We start from the raw sequence: 21,908 nt of genomic DNA on the forward strand, positions 1-21,908 counted from the left end.
TGCTTCAATGACTCATGATCTGTGTGGATGACAAATTGCTTTGGCCAAAGGTAATGTTGCCATGTTTCCAAGGCACGTACCAATGCATACAACTCCTTGTCATATGTAGCATAGTTCAAAGCTGCTCCATTAAGCTTCTCACTAAAGTATGCTATTGGTCTCTTATCTTGCATTAAAACGACTCCAATACCTATACCTGATGCATCACACTCATTTTCAAAAGTCTTAGAAAAATCAGGTAAAGCCAACACAGGAGCGGAACATAACATGTCTTTAATTTTGTGAAAAGCATCATCTTGTTTCTGTTCCCAAATAAAATTAATATTCTTTTTGACAAGATCATTCAATGGTGCTGCAATGGTACTGAAATTCTTAATAAATCTTCTATAGAAACTAGCTAGTCCATGGAAACTACGTACTTCAGATGCAGACTTTGGAATGGGCCAGTCTTTAATAGCTCTAATTTTTTCATCATCGACTTCAACACCATTAGCACTAATGACAAATCCTAAAAAGACAACATTTTCCATGCAAAATGAACATTTTTTCAAGTTAGCATATAATTTTTCCTTTCTTAACACATCGAATACAACTCTTAAATGATACATATGTTCATTCATGCCCCTACTGCAAACCAATATATTATCAAAATAAACAACAACAAATTTTCCTATAAAAGCACGCAACACATGATTTATCAATCTCATAAAAGTGCTAGGAGCATTAGTTAGCCCAAAAGGCATCACTAACCACTCATATAGTCCATGCTTTGTTTTAAATGCAGTCTTCCATTCATCACCTACTTTCATGCGAATTTGATGATATCCGCTTTTCAAGTCAATTTTGGTAAACACACAAGCACCACAAAATTCATCCAACATATCATCCAATCTAGGTATAGGGTGGCGATACTTTACAGTGATTTTGTTGACTGCCCTACAATCCACACACATGCACCATGTGCCATCTTTCTTTGGTACCAAAAGGATGGATACAGCACAAGGGCTCATACTTTCTCTCACATAACCCTTAGCTAGCAATTCCTCAACTTGCCTTTGTAATTCTTTGGTTTCTTCAGGGTTAGTTCTATAGGTCGACATTTAGGAATAATCGCCTGTGTAAATCAACTGTGCTCAATCCTCAAATAGGTGGTAGTCCACTGCATCTCCTCAGGTAGTACACCCTCATATTCCTGCAAAAGGGAGACAACAACACTAGGCAAATTGGGGTCAAGGTCAGATGTGGATAAACAAGAGTCCTTCAACACAATTAATAACATTTGCTTGTTGGCAAACATGGCATTCCTCACATCTCTTCCTTTAGCATACAAGCTTAATTTTCTCTCCCCTCTTTCCGCACAGCTCTCCTTTTGTGCCGAAGATTCACCTTTTTCAAGCACTCTTGGAATGTTTTCTTTACTCTCTTTTCTTTCCTCACAACCACCCTTGTCTTGCTCACTCACAACATTTTCAGTCAATTTCTTTTCACTCCTTCTTTTCTTCTCGGCTCTCTTTTCGGCCACTCTTGATTTGACCTCACCCATTGCTTGCTTAAGCCTTGTTTGGTCTTCATAAATCTGTTTTGGTGTCATAAGTGCCAAAATGATTTTCCTTCCATTCATTTCAAAAGAATACCTATTTTTATACCCATCGTGGATCACCTTTCTATCAAATTGTCATGGTCGGCCAAGTAATAAATGGCCAGCTTGCATTGGAACCACGTCACACATAACCTCATCTTGATACTTTCCTATTGCAAAGGAAATCAGCACTTGTTTTGTTACTTTCACCTCACCGCATTCATTCAACTACTGCAATTTATAGGGTCTAGGGTGTTTCAAAGTCCTCAACCCTAATCTCTGCACCAAAATAGTACTAGCAACATTGGCACAACTTCCCCCATCAATGATGACACTACAAGCTTTGTCTTGGATAAGACACCTTGTATGGAAAATTGTTTCTCTTTGCAATTCATCACCAACATCCTCCTTTACTTGAGTATTTAATGCTCTCATAATCAGCACTTCCTTATATTCTACCTCTGCATCCTCCTCCCCTGAAGATGTGGAATCACTCACAATTTCCTCCTATGTTTCTATCTCACCATTTTCTCTCATGACCATGACTCTCTTGTTAGGGCATTGAGAAGCTATGTGTCCACTGCCCAAACACCTAAAACACTTCACATCTCTATTTCAGGTAGTAGTTGCAACCTCTTTTCCTTTACTTTCTACAAATTTCTTCTCCACCTTATTTTCCTTTTCCTTATTTTTCTTATAGTTGCTAACAGCCTTTTCCCTATCCTCCTTCTTCCAATTAGACTTCCACGATGAAGAAGTACCTGCATTTCCTCCAAATTTTGACTTGCTTTTAAGTTGCCTTTCTACCTTCATAGCCATGTGGACCATATCCTCCAACTCAACATAGTGATGTAACTCAACAATATGAGCAATCTCCTTGTTTAGCCCATTCAAAAATCTAGCCATGGTGGCTTCTCTATCCTCCTCCACATTTGCTCTAATCATAGCAATTTCCATCTCTTTATGATAATCTTCAACACTTTTAGAACCTTGAGTCAATCTTTGTAACCTCTGATGTAGCTCTCTATAGTAATGACTAGGAACAAATCTCCTTCTCATTATAGTTTTCATCTCACCCCAGGTTGTAATTGATTGCTCATAATTTCTCCTTCTACTAATCAATACTTGATCCCACCATACCAAAGCATAATCAGTAAATTCTACTGCTACTAACTTTACTTTCTTCTCCTCTGAATAGTGATGACAATCAAAGACAGCTTCTACCTTCCTTTCCCATTCTAGATACACATCCGGATCATTTTTCCCTTGGAAAGAAGGGATGTTCATTTTAATACTTTTGATATTGTCATCTACCCTATTCCTTTCTCTTTCCTCTCTTCTTATCCTCCTATCCCTATTCCTCCTATCTTCAGCTCTTCTCTCATACCTACCCCTCCTAGGTCTTTCAACCTCAAAATCATAGTTATCAACCTCATCTTCATCGATTCAACTAGGTACAAGATCCCTCCTATTTGGCCTTCTCTCATTTTGCCTATCTCTTTGCTCCAATCTTTCCAACCTATCTATGATTCCATTGCACACAACATTCATTCTTTCAAATTGTTGTCCTGACTGCATGTAGAATGGATTTTCACCTTCCTCACTATCATCACCCCTTCTAGACATGTTTCTGCAAGAAAATGGTTAGTGTAAAGAAAACACCTCACTCACTCCCTTACGTGTTTACACTCAACAGGAGACACTCCACTCGTGTTTAACTCAACAAGGCTTTTCCCCTCTTATGAACTCACCACTCTGTGCCTTTTACCTCTCTTGGCTATGTCCACAAGTTCTTATCAAACTCAAGTAACTCAAACGAAGACTGTACTCATAAAAATTTAACACACAATAAAATTCTTGAACATGACGGATCAAAACGATTAATCAAGAAAGCAATAATGTGACTCAAGAAGTTAAGAAAAGAAAAGCTCAAGCATGGAAATGTAATGCAACAAGGAATCAAGAAAGAAGACACCAAAATAAAATTCGTAAGCTGGAAAAGAGACAACCTAAAGAAGTGATATCAAGCTTAAATATCCAAGTTTGCCACCAACTCATCACAATTACCAGCAGTTCACACAATACACCAAGAATTGTATAAATTTAGGATCACCAAGCAAACGAGTGTATTTTGATCTGAAATTGAGAAGGCAAATGCAATCCAATACTGACTAATTGCTGCTAGAATTTCAGGCTTTTCTTGACAGGTTTACTATGTAAATCAAATGTAATCGTGTCTGCCGCAAAATTTTGGTTCCTCATACAAACGATTAAATTTTGAGCTGAGATTTAATTTGAGAATAGCTCAAATGTGGCACAAACAACCTGTAAATTTTCAGGAATTTCTGGGCTGATTTGCAATGTGAACTTAATTTGATCGTGTCTGCCGCAAAATTTTGGGTCCCCACACAAACAGTAGAATTTTAAGCTAAAATTTAATTTGGGAACTACTGAAATGGGGTATAAACAACCGGTAAATTTTCAGAAATTTCTGAGTATATTTGCTACGTGAACTTAATTTGACCGATTCTGCTGCAAAATTTTGGTTCCCCACACAAACGGTTGAATTTTAAGCTGAAATTTAATTTGGGAACTACTGAAGTGGGGTATAAACACTCTATAAATTTTCAGGAATTTCTGGGTCAATTTGCTATGTGAACATAATTTGATCGGGTCTGCGGCAAAATTTTGGTTCAGCAGGCAAACAATATCAAACAACCCCTAAAATTTATACCTAACGTCTTAAACTCACCCAAATAATGTTGGTACAGTTTTAGGCCAAATAGGTAAGCCGAACTCAATGACCTAAATAAGCTCTCATGCTTGATATCAAAATGAAGGAAGCAAAATAGATAGCTAGAATAATAGATTTAGCTTGATTAACCCAAAACCCTAAGACAAACTCAACAAAAGAAATTTTTAAACAAACAGATCATACTAAACCCCAAGAGCCAATTTCGGTCAAGCATACAATGAATAAAAATGTGAATAACAGAAACACAATAAGAAGCAAAACAAGGTTTAGCAAGAAAGAATCAGGTGCAAGATGAAGAAGTAGAAGCAAATATAAAACTAGAGCCAAACAGCAAATATGAAAAAGGTAACAAACACAAAGTAGTCACAAAGAATTAGAAGGTTCGGACATATGAAATGGAGGAAATTGGTGTTGCTAAAAGCTATTTATTGGCTGAGCGCGTCGCTGCTGTTATTGAAGAGACAAAGCCGCTGCTTACTAAGGTGAAATCTGCCCTTATGTTTTGCATTCACATTTAAATGATAATAGCTTTTATAACTGCTTTTTTTAGGTGATTAACATTCTGACTTTTGTAAATATCAAAGTTAGTTGGTTGAGCAAAATAGAGTAAATTTCACCTATCATTCATGAATGTCTGTGCATTGTAACAACGTTGTCTTAAATTTTAATTTGTAACGTAAAATCTTTGAAAATCGATTTGAATAATAATAAAGCCCTTTGTTACATGAGATAATCAATTTCTCAATTAACTTATTGACATGGCAGACATTTTATAAAAAAGAAAAAATAAAATTTCTCGTTGCCCCTCACTTGCCCCATCTTCCTCTTCCTCTCATCCTCTCCTTGTCATCAACATCCTCCCCACCTCCATCTCTAGCTTCACCCAATAAGTAAAGACACCTTCCCCTTCTCTCATCTTCTCGTTTTTCCCTTAGTCTACCTCCTTCCAACCGTAACCTCACGGTCCTTTATCAAAAGCACTTCTAACCAAAACCCACAATAGAAAAAAATCACAATTTTCGCATGGCATTCCTCTGTTACAAGTATTGCATAAACCACAACCCGACCCAACCCACACCCCTGTAAGCCACCCATACCACGAAACTCTCTATCATGTGAGTTCCAAGCCCATTGTGCATCAGTGCCCTTGTCTTCTCTCTGTCACGATCTATGCAGTTGCCTTTCTGCCCGTGCCAACTCTCTATCGGTTTCTCACTGGTCTTGGCTTCCTAGACTGGTGCTTGCCTCCTTTCTCTATGCCTTGCTTGTTCTTTCTATGGCCACTATCTCACTCTCTTATCCAAGTTGTGGTGCTTGAGAGCAACCAACTAGGAAAATGCATTGAGGGTGACGAGAAATGCACTGAAGAGAACTTCGCTTTTGAACTGAGATTCATCAGCAAGAATTGAGTCTTCAACAAATGATTTGCATAGAAGCTTGGATACGGGTATAGCAAATTGGGTGAGAACCCTGAATGGGTCGAGTTCTGGAGAGACGCAATTGTGGATTGTCAGAGACGAAACTTGGAGTCTTCCTTCACAGAGTGATGTTCAACAGAGCAGTTTTTTGATAGAGTAAATTGAGTCGGTTTTAAGAGAAGGCAGTTGGAGTGAAATTGAAATTTTAGGTTGGCCTTCAATATCGACCAGCAGCGCCAAAGGTTGCTAGACTTTCTGGACACTGACAGCTGGAGTTTCCCTTCTGTTATTATTAACTTGTGTTCATGAGTTGATTTTGTATTGATTTTGTTGATATTTCAATTGAAATTCTGAAATTTGTTGGAAAATTTTATTTATTTTGTGATTTGTGAGAAAATTTGTTAATGGGTTGAAAATTGTCTTACTATTGTTTTGTGATTTTTTGTTTTGAAATTACCCAATTTTTTTCTTTGTTGATTTTGGGTAATTTGAGAGAGAAAGGCAATGATGGTGAGAGAGATACAGAGGTTGCAAGAGAGACAAAGACACAGAGGGTAAGAGGGACAATGACAGAGTCACAGAGAGGGGGAGAAGAGAGGGGCAGGGATGGGGAAGAGAGTTTTGTTGTTTATTTGAGAGTGTATGAGTCATTTCAATTCTTGTTTTCTGTAAAGTGATGCCAAATCAGCTTTGTAACCAAGAGATGTGTTATCTCAGGTTGGAATGCTTTTGAATCATTTGTTATTCAAATCAATGTTCAGTGAGTTTTGTGTTACATATTAAAATGCAGAGATGACATTGTTACAACACCCAATGTTCAAGGACAACATGTGAAATTTACCTAAGCATAAATAAGTTGTTGAGGGCTGATGCTTTTGAATAATTTGTTAAGGCATCTGGTTGGAATGTAAGGTTGCAAACTGAATTGAATGTTATGTATCTAAAAATTTTAATAGAATGAAGTAGGAATGTTTGCAAACTGAATTGAATGTTATGTATCTAAAAATTTTAATAGAATGAAGTAGGGGATTTCAGCATTATGATAGCAAAACCTTGAGAAATTATATGTTGAATTAGATTTCAGAAACCTACTTTTCAGATTTATGTTGCTTTATTATAAGATTAATCAACTGCACAGGGAAAAATGTTACAACTTTTGTCAATTTAAATTAATGTACTCTCTGTTTTGGTGCAAACATTAAACAGTGTTTACCTTGAGTTATTATGGCATGTGGGGGCACTATTATAGCAGAAACCTTCCAAGTTGAATGATGTAATTTGCTTCTCTTCTGGGCAAAACTATAGCAGTGTTTTATTGCTATTATGTATAATGTGATGATTGTTGATAATTTGGCATTTTTAGTAATTATAGGGATAATTTGAATTTGAAGGAGCTGCTGCACCTCTTGAAATTTGCCCATGTATTCTCTTTCTGTTCATGTGCAGGCCTGTGTAATCATATTTGTTCCACATCTGTCTTTAAAAATTAATTTATACTCATGCAAACTTTGGTTCTGATGTAGTGATATCCCACATCAAGGAAATGGCTAAAGATGTTCAACCTTTGCTCTATGACGTTCGTGATAGCAGTCTCCTCAAGGAATTTGAGACTTTGACCAGAAGCCTAGCACAAGCCTCTGAGGATTTGAGGTAAACTATGCTACCGCTTTCTCTACCAGCTGGATTTTGGAGGTCTTCCCCACCCTCAACCCCCTCCCCTAAACACATATCACATTCATGACCATGGGAAACTCCTCTGGAGTTGGGGCAATTTGATACCAGATGCTTAAAGATCGAAGAGGCCAGTTGCCAGTCTTCAAATTAATTAAAAATAATGCAACTCATAAATGAGTCATTTTTGGTGTCATCCAACTTTGTAGGATCACTTTTTAACTGGCCTGTGTCATTCTTGTTCTATTGTGAATAATAGAGGCTGTGATCTGCAAGCCCTTGCATTGTATAAAAACCATAAACAAAACTGGTCCTAATTTTATTTGTGGTAATTACTTTTAGCTAAGATAGGTAAGTTTAGTCAATGATCATTAAGCCCAACGCTTTCAGATGTTCAATTCAAGGGGAAAGGGAGAGGGAAGCATTGTGTTTTCCTAGTTGCTTGCAGTATGAGGCAAGTGTGCGGTTGTTGGCTAATTGACTTAAAACATAAAGCTGAATTGATGATTATCACTCTAAGGCTTGCCCAATATACTTGTTTACCATGCCTTTTGGCTTGGGTTTGATTTCTTTTTGCTACCTATGCAATAAAGTCTAGCTTTATTTTGCTTTTAGGCACATTGGTCCTTGTCTTCATCCATATTGTATCATCTTAGAACATATTGCTGATACTGGTATGATAAAAGTTTAAATGTTTTGTAAACATTTTTAGCCTGTAAAATCAAATGTTCCAAAGGTTATTTTTCTATTGCCGTTTTGGAGTGAACATCAGTTGTCTCATTAGCGTGTTTGTAGCTTAAATACCAATTATGTTTTTGATATGTCATAGTATTGCTTTATAACATTCAAAAACCCCGTGTGTGCGTGCGTGTGTGTGTGTGTGTGTGTCTGTTTGTGTATGGAATGAACTTTTGTCATACATCATCATTCAGTAGTGATCTTTCTTCTCTCTTTCTCTCACTCTCTTCCTTTCTCTCTCTCTTTAATTTCCTTGAAATTCTTCTATCAATAAAAACTCTGTTATCTCTTTATTAACACTTTTCGTTGAGAATAAATTGTAATATTGGCAACATACTTTTTGTCTGTAGATTAATTCAAAACTACCATCATGTCTCTCTTCTTTCATTGCCATTGATGGTGTCACCATGTTATGACTTGTCACAATTACACAATACTTGCTGCATCATAACTATTGCATCACTTTCTTCTGCCCTAACATTGAATCACCAGCATCACTGAAGCAGAATTTCAGTGTTTTACCTTCTCCTCAACTTATGGATTTTTCTATACAAGCATTTATATTCTTCAAATCTTGTCTAGCATCATACATTTTTGGTGCCCTGTGCAGTTCCTACATCCACAGTTGCATATGTCCCTTTTTTCTTTAAAGAATTATGCATATAACTAATAAAACGCGCAAATTGCAATCTTTTTTCGTCCATAAAAATTTAACATTCACTATATGGAAAATATTATTTTAGCATCTAGATTTCGGATCCACTAAAATATATGAAAATTGAGGACAAGTGGAACTGGGGTTCCTGACTTCTAATTTCTACTTTTTTAGGTTGGAAATTTAGTATATTCAAAACATGATTTCCCTCCCTGAATACATATCTCTATTTTTTTTTTCTTATCAAATGAATATATATCTATCTCTATTGCACCTTTCTAAGTCTGCTAATAAAATGGACCTTGTACACCCAAAAGGTGCAGCGTCAGGTCTGTATTAAGATTCTCAATGAGGTGATAATTTTTTTCCATTAAGCTCAATCTCCGATTTAGAAAGGCCCCTTTAGACCTGTAGTGTGAAGCGAAACCATCTATCAGTGATGTTCTGTTGCATTGTTAATTTTTCACTGATATTCCATGTAAATGTAACGATCCTTTATCCTGTCCAAATGTCCATTGTTGTTATAATAAGAAAAATACCTCAGGAGTATAAATATGTAAATATGGTAGGAAAATTCAGAAGGTCTTGCCCATTAACCTTATAATGGCATTGTTGAGTTATGGCAATCTGAATGATGGATTTTTCAGTGATTTTATGTGATTTTGTTGATAATTTAGCATTTGCATGCCAACATTCACAATTGATTAGACCATAATGAGAATTGTGTGTAGGCCAAAATTGAAAGAAACATTAAGGACATTGGTTTTTGAAAAGCAAGGTAGACTATCTCTCTCTGTGTGATTATTGTTATAAAATAACAATTGTTGATTTTCCATTTCTGCAGAAGGGTACATACATCAATTATGACGCCAGAGAACACTGAGCTGATTCGGAAGTCCACATACAGTCTGATATTTACTTTGAAAAACATTGAGGTGAGATCCTGATCTGAATCTTCCTACAGTTTTTTTTGCTAAGCTGTAATCATAAATATTTATATGTAACAAAGTTTCTTTTTATCATTTTTTGGTTTCTTCTTCAACCATATTAGAATATAAGCTCCCATATTCTAGGATTCACGGGTGATGAGGCTACAAGACGGAACTTGAAAGCACTTATCAAGTCTCTCAGTAGGATGTTATGAAGACAAGTGAAAGATGAAAATAGCATGGTAGCTTTTAAAGTTGATTAGATTCCAGAAAAGGTTTCTTTTATCATCCATTCTGGATCTTACAGGTCTCGATTTTGGATAGAGATACTTATTGCATTCATTTTAATCCAGTTCTGTTGGATGTTTTTGTGAAGCTAGTCAGAAGTGAACAGAAACTTTTCAATGGAAGCAGATTTTGTTATAGAAAACCTGTAATTAGTGTTTCGAATACTTGGAAAGCTTCAATATTTCCCAAAAATTAAATTTCTGGAGAAATCACATTGTTGAAAATTACTGGTTGGTAAATATTTTGAATTTGCATTTTTTTTTTTTTTGAAGCATAATATTTTGAATTGAAGCTTCAACAACTTCAATTGTAACATTTGCTTGTGTCATAATTCTGTGTGTATGCTTTGGTAGTCACATGAAAGCATAGTCTTTGCCTTCGCCTTTTCCTTTTACATTATCATAAAACTAGTATATCATTGAAGAATATAAGCTGTTAATGGTAAACAAAGCACAATAACCTTAATTAAATCCCTGTTGATTAAGAAATGAAAAAATTATTAAAAGTTTCAACGTTCCAAATTTGCTCAGGAACAGCTTAATGCTTATAAATTATTTTTAATTTATAAGTATTTAAAATTTTAAATATTTATGTGTTTATTAAAGTATTTATAAATAATTAATATATTTAATAAAAAATAATTTTATAATTAAAATAATTAAAAATAATATTAAATAAAATTTTAAAAATAATATAATAAAATATTTAATCAATTTAAAAGCAGCAACATACGAATATTAATTAACCCAAATTAATTTTATGAAATTACCTAGTAATCCCCTATTTCTATTAGGTTATTAAAAAAATAAAAACAAAATTACGCTCCAGTCTCCCCCCACTTCGCAGATTCCATCACTCTTCTCGCTAGTCCACCAGTCCCACCATCACTCCTCCACCATGACCGCAATCACTTTTCGTCCTACCACCGCCTCAGCCGTCGTTCGCTCTTTCCTCACATCATCAAATCTTGGAAAACCCACAAAAGCCCTCTTCCCTTTCTCTAAACTGCCCTTCACTTTCAAACCCCTAAACGCCACCACCACTACGGCTCTTTCCACACTCCGAACCCTTACCCCGCTGAAATCCACCTCCTCCGCCTCCGATCTCTCCCCTATTAACACTACCTCCGCTGACGATTCCATCTCCGTCGGCACCTCCTCTCTCAAATCCTTAAAATCTCGTCTCCGGAATGGCGACACTCTCTATGGCGTCTTCCTCCTTAGTTTCTCCCCTACTCTTGCTGAAATTGCCGGCCTTTCTGGCTACGATTTCGTTGTCCTCGACATGGAGCATGGTCCTGGTGGCATTACGGAAGCCCTCAGCTGTCTCCGTGCGCTAGCCGCCACTCAAACTCCAGCGATCATCCGATTACCAGAGAGCTGTCCTACATGGGCAAAAAAGGCCTTGGATCTGGGCCCACAAGGGATCATGTTTCCGATGATCGATAGTCCCAAAATGGCAAAGAAAGCGGTGTCGTATTGCCGGTTTCCCCCCGCCGGCATCCGTGGATCAGCGCACCCGGTGGTGAGAGCATCGAGTTACGGGATTGACGAAGGGTATTTAAGTAATTACGAAGACGAGTTGCTGATCATGTGCCAGGTGGAGACCGAAGAAGGCGTGAAGAAAGCTGATGAGATCGCAGCCGTTGATGGGGTTGACTGCATACAAATGGGGCCGTTGGATCTGAGTGCAAGCATGGGTTACCTTTGGGACCCGGGGCACAAGAAAGTAAGGGAGATGATGAGGGTAGCAGAGAAGGCAGTGCTGGGGTCCAACCCTGCGAGCGGAGGTGGGGCCTACTTGGCAGGGTTTTCATTGCCGCATGATGGGCCCACTAATATGAAATCACGTGGATATCACATGGTATCAGGTGCAGTTGATGTGGGGTTGTTTAGGAGTGCTGCTGTGGAAGATGTGAAGAGCTTTAAGATGAGTTTGGTTGAAGGGTCCGATGACGACGGGGAGGGCGGTAAAGAATCTGCTGATGAGAAGTACTGGAGCGAATAATTTCTTTTTTTATTTTTTTTTTTTTGAATTTATTAGCTAATGATATCGATTTTGCTTCTCTAGATTTCGCTAGATGTGAGTGAATTTGTTTATCTTTGAACTTCAATGCAGAGATTGGAAAACCTCGCTTTCTTGTGTCAATTAAAGGTTGGTTAATCAGTCTTTGGTTAATTAGAAATTATTACTATGGACTTAACCCTCGGTTTGGATATAGTTTAGTAATGTATGGTGTAATTCTTAGTAGGTATGAGGTTTGAAAAGATGGTATGGGCAATATAGATAGTTTGATAATATGATATGAAGAAATAAAATAGGAGGATCATTAAAATGTCTTTTAATTATTTTAAATATATAAATAATTTAGAATATATATTTTTAAATAAAATATTAATTTATAAAGAATTACTCATAACAGTGATTAGAAATAAATTTATTAAATTTGATTATGTTTAAATGAATTTAATCCGGTTATTAGGATTTTAAGGGATAAATAGATAGCTTTATCAATTATGTATAAATAATTTTGCAATAAAAATAAATAATTTTTATTTACCGATCAATTTGATGGTTCTAAAAATTTGACAAATTTTATAATTTTTAAACTATATAAAAATCAAATACAACTGAGAATCATATCTTATATTAATAAATCACGATTTATCATCATATAAAAAATTTTTAAAAAAAAAAAAACCTTTTGAGAACAATGCAAGGACTATTTTTTCCATTCATCAGCTTCTAAACCTTCCACACATGTTGATCTTCAGATTTTTGGTATATATATATATATATTATGGCCTATGTTTATACAACCCAAAAGCTCAACCTAACAACACTGCAAACAAGACTAATACTAATTAGTTTTTTTTTTTTTTTTTTAAATAACACTAATTACTAATTATTATTTTTATTATTTTTAAATTCTAAATTTTCATTTTTATTTTAAAATTTTTATTAAAAATTTTATGAGATTTTAGTTTATGAATTTATAGAAATATAAAAATTATAATTTTTAAAATATTTATACATTTCCTAATGATAACATTCAAATAAAAATTGTCAATTCTTAAAATAGAAAAGATTATAATATATTTCAAAATATTAATATAATACTATATAATTAGTCTTTAATATTTTAGTTGAATAAAAAAATAAATAACTGTCTAGTTTTCACTTGAACTAATTACTAAAGGTATATCACTTATTTAGTAGATCTGAACTCGAGTTTTTACTCTCCAATTATTCAATTTAAATAAATAAATAAATAGATAAATAAATCATAAAAATTAAATTATTGTAAAATAATAAATAAATTATAAAACATGCACTATGAAAATTACATATAAAAAAGTATTAAAAAATAAATAAATAAGTCATGCTACATAAAAATTAAATTATCATAGTATAAAATAATAAATAAAATGTAGTATGAATATTATATATAGAAAATGTCAAATTGAGAGGAAAGATTATTCTCATTTAAATTGGGATAATCCAAAAATTAACACATTTAGATGACACACAGGGTTAGTGCAGCACACTCACTTCTCTCAGAATAAAAATTATGTGCAAAGATATAACGTTATGAAAAGTTAATTCACCAGCTAATAGGGTAAACTATGCCCTTACCACATCTACAGGCCAAAACTTTAGAATATAAACTTGATAGGATAAATGAGATGCTCCGATGATGCTGAATTCTTAAATCTAATGTCACGACCCAAATCTACAGGCCGGACTGGTACTAAGACCTGGGCCGGCAAAAAACCCCCGAGGCCTATAGTAAACCTTACTAATACCAAATCCATAATCAGGACCCCAAAACTAAGGCCTATCATCCAAATAAAAGAAAAGAAAATATTATATTATATTTTTATTCGAGTCAACCCAACCCGATAACTATTAAAATCTAAAGATAAGGGAGCTCAGCTCAACCTTGATACAATCAATTTTAAACTATATGCAAATCATAAAAATTTTCATTTGTTGATATCAAAAACTTATATTAACATAGTCTCCAACAAGGCTCATGCCACTGCTAACACATGCAGAGTTTTAGATTTCAACTTTAGAAAATAATATTATAATTAAATAACTGTTAATGAACCTGCGAGGAAGAGAGCTTATTACTCTGAAAAAGAACTCCTCCTGTATCCTAGAAAAATAGGGTGAACAGGAGTGAGTGTTCGACTCATAAAGTAAGATATTGATTTTACTTATAATTTCTATAACTACCTAAGTCTAGTGCATCCCTAAGAATGAATGCAACACTGATTAGCAATTTCACCAATTTCGAGCAATATTCGCACAAAAAATAATTTAGAGCACTCACACGCACCATTATGTCACAACAGATATATACATATGGGAGTTGATTCCCTATACAACTCTCTTAATCTAAGGCCTGACAGCGAGATCAACTCGAGCCGGACTTTCGCTTAATAATCCAAATGTGAGGGTCAACGAGATCAACTCAAAGCCGCACTCACCCCTACTTATCACAAAAAGGACCGGGCCCCAAGCGAGACTAGCTCAAGCTGATTTGTCCATCCTACCCATATCCATGACCAGTACACTGCACACGCTGACACACACACAGAACTCCAAATTAGCCTAAGGCGACACCCACATCCATATGTAAAGTAATAATGTAACACAAAGTATACCTATGATAACTATATATATATATTTATATGTGATGCATGGGCGTGCTTTGAATATAAAGTAATAATATTGAAATTATAATTAAAATCAATATCTACGCACAGTACACCGAGGGCTATTGTGACTGCTGGATGGAGGAAAATAGCTGACCTCGATCATCTAAATAATTATGTTATAGATTTATTAGCACTAATTCAAAATAAGACTCTAAAGAGACAACAGATAGCCTAATTCATATCGAAAATTTGACAGAGTTTCTCCTATACCTAGGACCTACCCAACCTGCAAAATGGTTTAAATAACACTTCTAAACTCAACCCATATCTCATCATCATTATATGGCCCCTCCTGGGCCCTCCAAACCAGGCAATAATCGCAACATCATACAATTCAATTATAAGACTTTAAAACTAATATTTTTAAAAAATTATCTAAACTAACTTTAAAAATTCTATAAACTTGCCCCGCTGTCCTTAACAATACTATAAGGTTATTGCAAAAGGAATCATAACTTTCTGATCATCGACGAATATTTTATGAATTTTATTCTAAACCTAGTATGAGGCAAAAATTGAGCAACTTATAGTTTTGGTTTATCTATGCCAAATCTGACACTTGGAACATATTCAGAACGTCAGAAAATGCTAAGATTGACTATAATATCGACCACGTTCAGAGACAGGCCGCCAAACAGTCGGATCTGGCCGAAAATGTAGTCCCAATGCCAGTGAGCTATCTTCAATCCGATCGCACCTAAATTATACCAAAAAATTGTTAATAATTTTTATAAAATTATTTTTTATTTTTTTTGGGAATTGAAAAGCTCAAAATTCTCATCAAGTGATCTTGACCGTCCGATGATCGTCTTTTTCAAACGGTCTCTGATCGGAGCTGGGATGGTCCCATCTCGAAGATTTCGTCACCCTAAGTCCATTAGTGGTCTTGGATTTTCGATCCAACGGTCTGATCGACCAAAATCTTACCGGAAAGCCCACTGCTCAGATTTTCTCTCTCCTCTTTCTCTCTCTTCGTCTCGTCAGAAAAGCTTTATTATCGCTAGCGAAGGAGGTCCCAAAGGGACGCTTGAGCCACGCTACCATCACTTGTAGGCTTCTCGATGTCAGAAACGGCCTAAAATAGACTAGAAGTTCGCCCCATGTCGCGCGCCTTTGGGTGGTGGGTCGAGCTCCTCGCCGCTACTGCTGCTCTTCTGGCCGACGTTCATGGCTTCCAGGCATCGTCGGTCGTGCTAGAGCTGGTGGAGATCTCGCCGACCATGGGGGTTCACCGGGAAAGGGAAGAATGAGGGAGAGAGAGAGAGAGAGAGAGCAGGGAAGAGAGGTTGGGGGAGGGGGAAAAGGCAACCCGAAAAAAAATCTGGGTTTTTTTTTTTATTTTAACTCTTAATTTCACTTTCAGTCCCTGAACTTTTTACATGTTTACAATTAGATCCAATTTTCTTTTATTATGATTTAATTTAATAAAACTTTAGTAATAAAATTAAATATATCCTAAAGAAACTTAATTATTTTTATTTTAATTTAATAAATTAAGTTTAATTTATTTTTGATGAAGACAATATTAAAAATAATAACTTAAAATTATTGTAGTAATAATACATGTAAAAATAAAATTCATAAAATAAATTAATATTATTATGAAAATACTAATTTAGTACCTTAAATAAAATAGTAATAAATTAAAATCAAATATTTTAGAATATTTTCTATATATATATATATATATATATATATATATATATATATATATATATATATGTTAAGAAAAAATTCAGGTTGTTACATCTAAACTATAGCCTCTAAACTTTGATAGTACTCAGCTGATTTAGAGATGCGCATTATGAAATAAAGATGAGAAAAATGTTATTTTAAGCTTAGAAAAATCATTCTAGTTTCTTGAAATGCACCAAGTAAAACCCAAAAAACATGAAATTTCTATCCTTCCTTCAAAATTTTACTTTAACTATTATTATGGGCCCATATTTTAAAGGCTAACCCTCTAAAAATTAGTGTATGCCGCTATTTGCAATAAGCACATGGTATTTTTTAATGAAATGCATCGTTCTGTGCTTATTATGTGCTTTGTGTATCTAGTTTCCACATATTATATAGAGATTCTCATTTGTTCACTTGTTTCTCCTTTATCCTTGAGATATGTTTCTTAGGTATAAGCTTATACAACTCTTCAAGCTCTTTTAGAGGCTTGGAATAATTTTTGTTGGTGTAAACTGAAAATTTTAACTGTGAGCCCATATTTTAAAGGCGAACCCTCCAAAAATTGGCGTATGCCACTATTTGCAGTGAGCACATGGTATTCTTTAGTGAAAGGTGAAATAATAGTTCACTCTATGCTCACCGTGCAATTGTGTGCTTCATGAATCTGGTTTCAACCTATTATATAGAGATTCTCATTTTCTTGCTTGGTTCAACTTTAACCTTGGGATATTTTTCTTGGGCCTAAGCTTATACAACAAAAGCTTTAAGCTCTCTTAGTGGCGTGGACTAGTTTTTATTGGTGTGAACTGAAAATTTTAACTATTGTTATGGGCTCACATTATAAAGGCGAACCCTCTAAAAATTAGCGTATGCAGCTATCTGCAACGAGCACATGTTATTATTTAGTGAAAGGTGAAAGAATAGTTCGCTTTGTTCTCACCGCATGATTGCGTGCTTTGTGTGTTTGATTTCTACCTATTTTATAGATATTCTCATTTGTTCGCTTGTTTCTCCTTTAACCTTAGCATATGTTTCTTGTGCTTAAGCTTATATAACTAAAGCTTCAAGCTCTCTCAATTAGTGTGCATTAATTTTTATTTGTGAAAACTGAAAATTTTAACTATTATTATGGGCTCACATTGTAAATGTGAACCCTCCAAAAATTGGTGTATGCCTATCTGCAGTGAACAAATAGTATTTTCTAGTGAAAGGCAAAGGAATAGTTTGCTCTGTGCTCACTGTGCAATTGCATTCTTTGTGTATCTGGTTTCAACCTATTACATAGAGATTCTCATTAGGAAAAAAGAACAGATTACCCCTTTGATTTTCAGTAATTGGTTAAATAAGCCCAAAATTAAAATTTGGGCCAAATATGTCCACACTTAATAAAATATTATTTTTTCTCTAATTTTACATATTAAAAATTATTTATTAGTTTTAGTTAAAATAATATTAAAAAAAAGAAATTAAAAAAATATGATCAACAAAAATTGTTTAATATTAAAATTATTATTTTTAGTTTTTTATTATTTAAAAAACCAAAAAAAATAATATTTTACTGTTAGAAAAATAATATTTTATTAGGTATGTATTTATTTTGTCTTGATTAGAAGTACATGGCATATTTGGCCCAAAACATAATTTTGGACTTATTTGGCCCTTGATTAAAAGTATATTGACTCATTTGATCTTTTTTCGATTTTCATTTGTTCACTTATTTCTCCTTTATCCTTGAGATATGTTTCTTTGGCCTAAGCTTATACAACTAAAACTTCAAGCTCTCTCAGCTGTGTGAATTAGTTTTTGTTGGTGTGAAAAAAAATTTTTTAACTATTATTATAGGCCCACATTTTAAAGGCAAACCCTCCAAAAATTAGCCTATGCCACTATTTGCAATAAGCACATGATATTCTTTAGTGAAAGGCGAAAGAATAGTTTGCTCTATGCTTATCATGTGACTGTGTGTTTGGTTTCAACCTATTATATAGAAATTTTCATTTGTTCACTTGGTTCTCTTTTATCTTTGGGATATGTTTCTTGGGCTAAGCTTATACAACTAAAGCTTTAAACTCTCTTAATGGTGTGGATTAGTTTTTATTGGTATGAACTAAAAATTTTAATTATTGTTATGGTCTCACATTTTAAAGGCGAACCCTCTAAAAATTGGCGAATGCCACTATTTATAGCGACCATATGGTATTCTTTAGTGAAAGGCAAAAGAATAGTTCGCTTTGTGCTTACTGTGTGACTGCATACTTTGTGCATTGGTTTATACCTATTATATAGAGATTCTCATTTGTTTGCTTGTTTCTCCTTTATTGTTGAGATATGTTTCTTGGGCCTAAGCATATACAACTAAAGCTTTAAGCTATCTCAGTTGGCGTGGATCAGTTTTTGTTGGTGTGAACTGAAAATTTTAACTATTGTTATGGGCTCATATTTTAAAGTTGAACCCTCCAAAAATTCGTGTATACCACTATCTACAGTGAGCACATTGTATTCTCTAGTGAAAGGTAAAAGAATAATTCGTTGTGTGTTATTCTCTAGTAAAAGGCAAAAGAATAATTTGCTGTGTGCTCACTACAGGACTGCATGATCTATTATATAAAGATTCTCATTGGAAAAAGGATTAGATTAGCCCCTGAACTTTCAGTAAATGGTTAAATAAGCTCAAAAATTAAGTTTTTTGCTAAATAAGTCCTTATACTTTTTAATCAAAGCCAAATAAGTCCACACTTAATAAAATATTTTTTTAATAACAAAATATTATTTTTCCTAATTTTACATTTAAAAATTTATTTATTAGTTTTAATTAAAATAAAATTTAAAAAAATTGAAAAACATGATCAACAAAAATTATTTAATATTAAAATTATTATTTTTAATATTTTATTATTTAAAAAACCTAAAAAAAATAATTTTTTTATTAGAAAATAATTTTTTGTTTGGTATGGACTTATCTGGTCTTAATTAAAAATAAAAGGCTTATTTGACCCAAAACTTAATTTTGGAATTATTTGGCCCTTATTTGAAAGTATAGGGACTCATTTGATCTTTTTTCTGATCTTCATTTGTTTGCTTGTTTCTCCTTTGTCATTGGAATATTATTAGTTTTTGCTAGTGTGAACTGAAAATTTTAAACAAAAGAAGTTGAGAAAATATGGGAGAAATCTAGAAATTCATATGTTTCTCTCATTACAAATGACAGAACATATAGCCTTTTTACAGGCATATACAATCAGCATACTACAATTTGAAATTTGAACTTGAATACACAAAAAAATGAGACTAATTTCCTACTTTTGAACTAGCTTTTAGTTAATGATTACACATATAAAAAATATATTAATTTCACAAAATGAAGATTTGCTGGAACTTGGAGTATGAAGTAAGAGTACCATACTTAGTATCATACTTTAACGCTATACTTTTGCTCAAGACTTTAAATTGAGTCATTTTGATATTAGAGCAACATCTTTCTAAGTTTGCTAGTTTGTTCACCGCAAAAATCCACCTATATAGCAATGGATTTTATCAATGGATTTCTCAATCAGTTGGTAAATTGAGATACCAAAAATTTGGTTGTTCAAATTACCAATGAATTTGAAATCTGTTTATAATTTACCAATGGATTTCGGATTTGTTGGTAATTTGTGAAACAAAAAAAATTAAGCATTCAAAATACTAATAGATTTTGAAAATCGTTGGCAATTTAGGAACGGATTTTGAATCCATTGGTAATTTGTAAGACATAAGAAAAAAAAAATTGGTTGTTCAAATTATTAACAAATCTAAAATCCATTAGTAATTTAGCAACGACTTTTATTCAAAATCCATTGGTAAATTTCAGAGGAAAAACTATCTTTTCTATTGAATGGCTCCATTTCAAATTTTGTGTTCACCATCTTTAACCACAACTCTCTGATATTACTTGTTATGAAAAATTACACTCATATAAATTAAAGAATACAAAATTTAACGTGTTTCGACGTAAGTCTACTCCACCAATAAATCTACTATGAAAGAAAAATAATTATACAATAATTAATTATTTTTCTAACCTCAAAATTACTCAAACAATGAGCTTTTTACAATATAATGGCCAATCAACTACTCATATATATAGACCACTAAAATCTAGTCTTTTTGGGACTTATAATTATTATTAAATTTCATAATTTAAATTCTCCTAAACTTTCTATTTTATTTAATCTCCTAATTCCAATTTAACTTGGATTCTAACATTAACAATGGGTATAATCAAAATACATTGGTAAATTTCAGATGAAAAATTTTGCTGTTATTTTTTCAAAGCCCACCTTTTTTAAATTATCAGTGGCTTATCAACTGATTTCAAGATCTTTTGGTAAATTATCAATAGATTTTGAAATATGTTAGTAAATCTCAAAGGAAGAATCCTGCTCTTTTTTCAATTACCAACGGATTTTAAAATCCGTATAATTTTTGAAGGGGAAAAAACCCTCATTTTTTCTTTAAAATTTAGTAATGAATTTACAATCCGTTACTAAATTCGTTGATAAATCGCATATTTATATCTTCAAACACTACCTTTCCTTTTATCGTTTCATTCATTCAATCATTTTCTTTTCTTTTATTTCAATTTTTCTTCTCTTTTCTCATTTCTTTTTTTTTCTCATTTTCTTTTCTTATCTTTTCTCTAATTTTCCTTTCTTCTCTTTTATCTCATTTTCTTCTTTTTCTTTTCTCATTGTCTTTTCTCTTTTTTTTATCACTTTTTTTTCTCTCATTTTCTTCTCTTTTCTCTCATTTTCTTTTCTTTTCTTTTTTTATTTTTCCCTCTCATTCTCTTCTCTTTTATTTTCTTCCATTTTCTCTCATTGTCTCTTCTCTCATCATTTTTTCTCTCTTCCCTCATTTTCTATCATTTTCTTTTCTTCTCTCTCACTTTCTTACCTTTTCTCTTATTTTCTTCTCTTTTCTATCATTGTCTTCACTTCCATTTTTCTCTCTTCCCCCTTTTAGTTTTTACCATATATTTTCATTTTTATTGATGTAATTTTCCCTCATTTCATTACCTCATCTTTGTTTTTTTTTTTTTAAATACCATTTTTTCTTCTCATTATAATGTATTTCTAATAATTATTAGTCATAAAATACAAACAAATTTATCATAATAAAATAATTTTAAATCTCAAAAAATTAATCTAAAAATGATAATAAAATTTATTATTTTTTAATTGAAAATAAGTTTTTTAAAAAATTTTAAATTTACCAATGGATTTAAAATCCACTGGTAAATTTACCAACGTATTGTAATATATATATTTTTTTTTAAATTTTCTATCAATTTACCAATGGGTTTCCAAATTTGTTGGTATTTACCAACAGACTTGAAATCAATTGGAAAAAAATTACCAACAAGCTTAACTACAACCTACCTAATCCTTTAGTAATTTCAATTACCAATAGATTTTATAGATTTACCA

The 21,908-nt window shown here is 33.3% G+C and overlaps 2 protein-coding genes and 5 non-coding genes across 9 annotated transcripts; 2 read left to right on the forward strand and 5 right to left on the reverse strand.

Annotated features, from left to right (window-relative positions):
* The first annotated feature begins 4,716 nt into the window (after window positions 1-4,716).
* LOC110673091 (protein TRIGALACTOSYLDIACYLGLYCEROL 2, chloroplastic-like) lies at window positions 4,717-10,257 on the forward strand. 3 transcript variants are annotated; one of them, XM_058148465.1, is made up of 4 exons: window positions 4,717-5,994; window positions 7,276-7,402; window positions 9,661-9,751; window positions 9,868-10,257. In XM_058148465.1, the coding sequence occupies exons 2-4, from the start codon at window positions 7,296-7,298 to the stop codon at window positions 9,958-9,960; spliced, it is 291 nt and encodes a 96-aa protein (XP_058004448.1). In that variant the 5' UTR covers window positions 4,717-5,994; window positions 7,276-7,295; the 3' UTR covers window positions 9,961-10,257. The 3 variants fall into 3 exon arrangements, with proteins under 3 accessions (XP_058004448.1, XP_058004449.1, XP_058004450.1); XM_058148466.1 differs by having other exon boundaries at window positions 4,725-4,816; XM_058148467.1 differs by lacking the exon at window positions 4,717-5,994 and having other exon boundaries at window positions 6,725-7,402; window positions 9,890-10,257.
* A 588-nt stretch (window positions 10,258-10,845) lies between these two features.
* On the forward strand, window positions 10,846-12,236 carry LOC110659053 (uncharacterized). Its single transcript, XM_021816874.2, has one exon. It carries the CDS (start codon window positions 10,931-10,933, stop codon window positions 12,038-12,040), a length of 1,110 nt encoding a protein of 369 aa, XP_021672566.2. The 5' UTR covers window positions 10,846-10,930; the 3' UTR covers window positions 12,041-12,236.
* Window positions 12,237-16,970: 4,734 nt separating this feature from the next.
* Window positions 16,971-17,089, reverse strand: LOC131181303 (U5 spliceosomal RNA). Its single transcript, XR_009149930.1, has one exon. It is a non-coding gene; the product is annotated as a U5 spliceosomal RNA (small nuclear RNA).
* Window positions 17,090-17,270: 181 nt separating this feature from the next.
* On the reverse strand, window positions 17,271-17,388 carry LOC131181307 (U5 spliceosomal RNA). Its single transcript, XR_009149934.1, has one exon. It is a non-coding gene; the product is annotated as a U5 spliceosomal RNA (small nuclear RNA).
* Window positions 17,389-18,287: 899 nt separating this feature from the next.
* On the reverse strand, window positions 18,288-18,400 carry LOC131181298 (U5 spliceosomal RNA). Its single transcript, XR_009149925.1, has one exon. It is a non-coding gene; the product is annotated as a U5 spliceosomal RNA (small nuclear RNA).
* Window positions 18,401-18,571: 171 nt separating this feature from the next.
* LOC131181301 (U5 spliceosomal RNA) lies at window positions 18,572-18,690 on the reverse strand. The gene has a single exon (XR_009149928.1). It is a non-coding gene; the product is annotated as a U5 spliceosomal RNA (small nuclear RNA).
* A 186-nt stretch (window positions 18,691-18,876) lies between these two features.
* LOC131181308 (U5 spliceosomal RNA) lies at window positions 18,877-18,992 on the reverse strand. The gene has a single exon (XR_009149935.1). It is a non-coding gene; the product is annotated as a U5 spliceosomal RNA (small nuclear RNA).
* Window positions 18,993-21,908: the final 2,916 nt, after the last annotated feature.

The sequence above is a fragment of the Hevea brasiliensis genome, chromosome 6 (genome assembly GCF_030052815.1).
Source record: "Hevea brasiliensis isolate MT/VB/25A 57/8 chromosome 6, ASM3005281v1, whole genome shotgun sequence".
Lineage (NCBI taxonomy): Eukaryota > Viridiplantae > Streptophyta > Magnoliopsida > Malpighiales > Euphorbiaceae > Hevea > Hevea brasiliensis.